The following is a 6,113-nucleotide window of genomic DNA, read 5'->3' on the forward strand; positions in this document are numbered from 1 at the left end:
TGCAAAATACTGCTCCACTTGTAATCTAGCCCTAAATAAATGTCTTGCACCCCCTCTAATCAAGGATGCAGCCATTATGGAACCTAGGTTACACTGCAGGTATCTAAAGAAGAGTTGCCACACATGAAAAAAAATATTTCAACATGACGGCACCCACGACTAGTGGGATGCGGGGAATAACCTCAATACTATGCTTATAAAATGTCCCTTTAGGTAAAACCTTGTAATTCTAAGACAGTTCTATTGTGCTGCTATAGAACATTTCAGCCAAGTCTAAATTATTTTTTTTTTTTCAAACAAATTAACATCTTGTTTGCTGCAACTGAATTTTAATAGTCAAATCCACCATTTGTCTTATTTGGATAAGCCCATCTGGGCTTGTGTCTGCAGACAACAAGGCTGCCCATGGTCATAATCTTAGTCTAAAATATTTTATTTTGCAGCTGTTATCAGTTTGAGTCAATTAGGAAAAAATATAGGTATCAGGGTTAGCCTTGTGAAGTCAGCAGTGTGCATTTCAAGTTCTGAGAATTAGAAATCCTCAATTTTCAGAGTTAAATTGTATGAAGGGGGCAAAATAAATAATGAATGTATATTGCAAAGTTGTTTTGGCGCACACAACAACACATTTATATACAAATCTCAAGGTTTACAGTTCCTTTAAAAAGCCTCTTTAATATGCCTATTTTCCAATCAGGGGGTATAAATTAGATTCTACTCCCAACTTTTCCAATTGACAGGTTTACGTGTTCTCCTGTGTATCTTCTTTGCACAAGATAAAAAGGCAACCATCTTTTTAAAAGCAATTGATCAGATAATGTATACAAAACAGCCTATTTATTGTAAACAATACTGCATCATGTTTAGTATAATATGGTAGTAATGTTGTTACTGCTGCCTATCTTCATCTGAAAATAAAATTACATCTATATCTTGGAATTAAGCTAATTCAGAATAAAGAGGCTCCTACCCTTGGACCTGGAAATCCTGGAAAACCACGCATGCCAGGGGGGCCAGTTTGCCCCGTACCTCCTTGTTGGCCTGAAGTACCTATTGCACCAGCTTCCCCTTTATCCCCATAACTGTAGTTTCGTATTCCAGGCGACCCTGGATGACCCGGCTCACCAGGATGTCCTGGCATTCCCTTAATACCTAATGAAAAATAGAAATAGAATGGCAGATGTTTTAGATTTCACTCTCATCCATATCTTTGGTATTGTACATTATAAATGTATCTTGGGAGCAGTGTTTGGAGGGGGGGTTGTGAGTATAGAGAGTAAAAAAGTTATATTACAAAAAGAAAATGAGTGGTACTTGAGAATATTGGAATAATACAGTGACCGATGATCTGTGACACACATGCATTTTTGGTGTTGGCACTTATCCTGGATACAGTAGTATAAGTAACTTGTTGACTAGTGCAAACTGCCTTTATTTCATTCATGTGTAAGACATAATGGGGCCAATTTAACAAGGGCTGAATTGCCCCTAATCACCCTGTTTCCTCCGTCTCTAATCAAATCTCTTGCCAAAAGTCAATTTTTGAGGGTTAGGTGTATTGTGTCCGAATTGGTTGAACAGAGGCTTAGGGAGATGGGTAATCGCTTTAAAGCCAGAGGATACCCGAACGACCTTATTGAATCAGAGATTAACACTACCCTTAAAATCTCTAGGCAGTCACTTTTAATAAATAAAGGGCTTGAGAAGAGAAATTCAACAGAATGGTTTTTATTAGCCAATGCTCCCCTCTAAGTTTGCAAATTCAAAAGATTTTACGCCGACACTGGCACATATTGAGAACCTGTGACCCTGAGGTAAAGGAATTTAGTGAACCTCATATGCCTGCCTTTAAAGGGATACTAACCCCTCATTTTGTCTTTCATGATTCAGATAGAGCATGCAATTTTAAGCAACTTTCTAATTTACTCCTATTATAAATTTTTCTTTGTGCTCATGTAATCTTGATTTGAAAAAGCAGTAATAAAAGGTTAGGAGCCGGCCCATTTTTTAGTTTAGCACCTTGGTAGAGCTGCTGATTGGTTTGCTACATTTAGCCACAAATCAGCAAGTGCTACCCATGTGTTAAACAAAAAATGGTCTGGCTCTAAAGCTTACAGTACTGCTTTTTCAAATCAAGATAGCATGAGAACAAAGAAAAATTGATAATAGGAGTAAATTAGAAATGTGCTTAAAATCTCATGCTCTATCTGAATCATGAAATAAAAAAAATGGGTTTAGTATCCCTTTAAGAGGGGCAGGAATTTGAAGGATACTTTAGTACATGCAGATATTGGCCCCTCTAAGTAAACTCTGGTGCAAAAATCTAGGAAATTTCCCTTGTCTTGGTTGCTCTAATTGTAATAGCATTATTAAGGGCCCCAATTTTTGGCACCCGAGCACAGGCCATAAATATGAGATTAGCGGTCATTACACCTGAAATAGTGAATTTGTGGTTTACTATATAAAATGCCCATGTGGTATGTTGGCGAGACCACCCGTAGTGTCCGTGAGTGCATTAACCAACATAAAAGCAATATTAGAACAAAAAAAACTGATGCCCCTGTTGCACATAATTTTTTTATTACCCTTGTAATTTTTTTGTCTGCCTAGGAGGGGTGGTGATAGGGTTAAAATCCTGAAAATGAGGGAAGTCTTTTGGATACATAAACTTGGGACTATGTTCCCAAAGGGTATGAATAAGGAATTTGACCTGTCTGTTTGTTTTTTTATTTCTCTTGGATGTATATAATTTTATATGGTATTAATGTTTAACATTTATTCTGATTTTGCCCTGTATTGCTGTATATAATTTTATACTCCTGTGTATCTGAATAACTTTATGGATCATTGGATTGCTATAAATTTGTGCATTCCTGTAAATGTTAAAACTGTATATATATGTCCACTGAGTGGGGGTGGCCTAGGTATGTCGGGTGTGGGGTGGGTGGGGTTTGGTTAGGTATTTAAGGCATGTTTGTAACAGGTATAGCCATACATGACTAAGGACTTATGTCCAAAACGTTGTATTTGTGGTCTGGCTATTGAAAGCTGAAAGCTAAATAAACCTGCTTAAGTAAATTGATTGTGTTGCTCTCTTCTGTTCGTTATTTGTGTTGGGGGTTTGGACAAGACCCTTGGTGCTGGCACATTGATGATTGGAACCTAGGTGCTGGATATTCTGGACGTATAACCCTTTTCTACTGCCATCACTTTCTTAACTTTTGTTGCCATGCTTAAAGGGATATGAAAAACTATTTTTTTTCTCTTATGATTCAGAAAAAGCATTCATTTTTTCAAATAAAGTTTCAAATTTACTTCTATTGTCAATTGTGCTTTGTTTCCATGATATTGTTTGTTGAAGAGATACCTAGGTAGCTGTTTAGAGCACTACATGGCAGTAACTAGTTCTGCCATCTAGTGCTCTTGCAAATGGATTGCATTATTACAAAACTGCTGCCATATAGTGCTCCAGAAATGGGCAGGCTCCTAAGCTTTACATCCCTGCTTTTCAACAAAAGATATCAAGAGAACAAAGACAAATAAATGATTTAAGTAAATTAGAAAGTTGTTTAAAATACATTCTCTATCTGAATCATGAAATAAAAAAATATCCCTTTAAAATATTAATTTTATCTCCGTTCCAAAATTTCAACCTTTTTTCACATTACTAGTTTCTTTGTTCACTACTCTCTAACACATTTTCCACGTTTGCTCAGGTTAGATTCAAAAGTTTATATACTAAAATTAACAACACTGAGCTAACCTAGGAATTCGAGAGGACATTTAAAAACATTGCAATTTTATGTTCTTACCCTTTTCTCCAGTAATCCCTTTAAATCCAGGGATACCTATATCGCCTTTTTCACCTTTTACCTTCTCAGAATTAGGCATGATTACTATTCCTCCTGGTTTTCCAGGTTCACCTCGTTCACCTAAAATAAAGTAAGATTTAAAATAAAAAAATAAATAAAAAAATAACTAAATTAAACTCCAAGGGCTCCATTTATTAAGCAGTGGAGGTTGCTTTGGAGCCCCTTTAATTCAGGCTCGCCTGAAACGGAAGTTAAGAATCAACGGTCATAAGACCGCTGCTCCTTAACTTGTCCTTTTAGGTGGCGGATTGAAATCATCCTGATCCGATACGATCGGGATGATTGACAGCCCCTGCTAGAGGCCGATTGGCTGCCAGTGTGCAGCGGGCGGAATTGCACAAGCATTTCACCAGACTGTAACTGTAAGACTAAAAAATATGCAGCTTGCTCTAAAGGATCTGCTCTAAAAACAGAAGAATTCTCCAAAAAAGCACCATTCCAGTCACCTGATCAAACTTACACTTCTATCATTTAGGGATAGCACTGGAGGGAGTATCAGATGAGCTGGTTACACTGTGACAGGTTTAACTCAATGCAGAGGATATTTGATCCTGAATGTTGAGTTTTGTTTAACCACAGCAACTGTTTTTAAGTGTCAGAGGGAGCCTCATATAACAGTGGGCTGTCATAGATTACTGTTTCTATGTTGTTCTTACAGGAAGTAAAATCACCAGAGCTGCTTGAGTGAATAGGATGACTTTCTGCAAATCATATTGTTCACTTGTGATCTATTACTGTTAATCACATGAATATCATTTATTATCGCTTTTTTTTTATTTTTTTCACGTGGTCAAATATATTGTTTTGCTTATTAGGCAGAGCAAGTAAGCATGCATAGATGACCGGTTTTGCCAGGTGTGTAAATATCAGCCATACATTAGGAACTAAACATAAATTGTATCCATTTCACACCTGCACTGACAATATTTGGCATTAATCTGAAACATATAGGGCCAGACTAAGAGTGGAACAGTTACACGCAAGCGATAAGGATTTATTGCAGGTGTTTGCGTGTTGGATTTTACGCTCGTATTACAAGTTGAAAGTAAAAGGTGATCGCTTAAGCGCAATTGAAATTATCGCACGTCCGGTTAGTTAGTCCCCAGAGCTCTGGTTAACTGTTTTGCAAAACAAAAAAAAGTGTCACAAAACACATCAAAAATACATTACAAAGTACAGTTACACTCATAATAACACTATCTAATAAAAATTATTTAAAAAAAAATATTGCACAAAAAAGTTGCTCAAAGAGCTCAAAGATATCAGGTCTTAGGTGTTAGAAAAAAAAGCAAAGACTTTAACAGAGAGATACATACATACATATACATCTCTAAAGATGTATATGTATGCATATATATACAGGTATAACCCTGCTTTATGACGATTCGCTTTACGGCGATCCGCTAATACGGCGCCACCGCAAACCCAGAAGTCGTTTCTCACCGGGACACTTTAACATTGACCGCGAGTCATGAGATTGCACAAAATTGCATGCGGTCTCTTATGACAGGGCGTGCTGGCAAGACTCTGTTGGGGTTGCTAGAACTGTGCAGTATTGTACTGTACAGGATCATTTGGTAAGTGCATTATATACTGTACATTAGTACTGTACACAGTACACACAAGTTCTTTACAAGCACTATTTGTTTGGCCATTAAAGGTACAGGTACCAGTATATGCACTGTTACTGTACACACAAGTACAGTACAGTACAATCACTTTACACTTGTTGTTTGGCCATTAAAAGGTACAGGTATTGTATGAAACAAAAAATAAATAAATTAAATACAGTAAAGTACAGTACAGCACCTGTACTGTAATTCTATTTTTCCTCTCCCTTCCCAGTCCTCTAAATAATGTTGTACTGTACAGGTATTAGCAGGTGGGACTTCCACTAGTACAGCAATGTACTGTGTATTAGTGTACTGTATATTATTGTTATAATACCTTTTGTGCTTATAGGTTTTAGCACTATTGCACACCTATATATGTTTTTAATCTTTTAAACACACTGGCAAGTGAAAAACAAGTGAAAAATGCCTTGACTCACTTTAAGGCGGTTTTCACTTTACAGTGGGGCTCCGGTCCCTAACCCGCTGTATGAGCGGGGTATACCTGTGTATATATATACAAAACACGGAAGGGAACTGCACTCTCATACTGGACCGTGTACACATCCCATGACCCTGCAACATGCTCAGCCCTGGGTGCCACTGGCACTCACAGGAAGCTGTGCTGTCC

At 37.3% G+C, this 6,113-nt stretch overlaps 1 protein-coding gene across 1 annotated transcript in view; it reads right to left on the reverse strand.

Annotated features, from left to right (window-relative positions):
* The window catches only part of COL4A2 (collagen type IV alpha 2 chain), a 406,346-nt gene that overhangs the window by 66,663 nt on the left and 333,570 nt on the right, over nt 1-6,113 (reverse strand). The window contains exons 33-34 of the mRNA XM_053707783.1: nt 3,813-3,932; nt 971-1,152 (exon numbers count right to left, since the gene is read on the reverse strand). Coding sequence (XP_053563758.1) covers nt 971-1,152; nt 3,813-3,932 — 302 coding nt within the window. The remainder of the gene's footprint in view (nt 1-970; nt 1,153-3,812; nt 3,933-6,113) is intronic.

The sequence above is a fragment of the Bombina bombina genome, chromosome 3 (assembly GCF_027579735.1).
Source record: "Bombina bombina isolate aBomBom1 chromosome 3, aBomBom1.pri, whole genome shotgun sequence".
Lineage (NCBI taxonomy): Eukaryota > Metazoa > Chordata > Amphibia > Anura > Bombinatoridae > Bombina > Bombina bombina.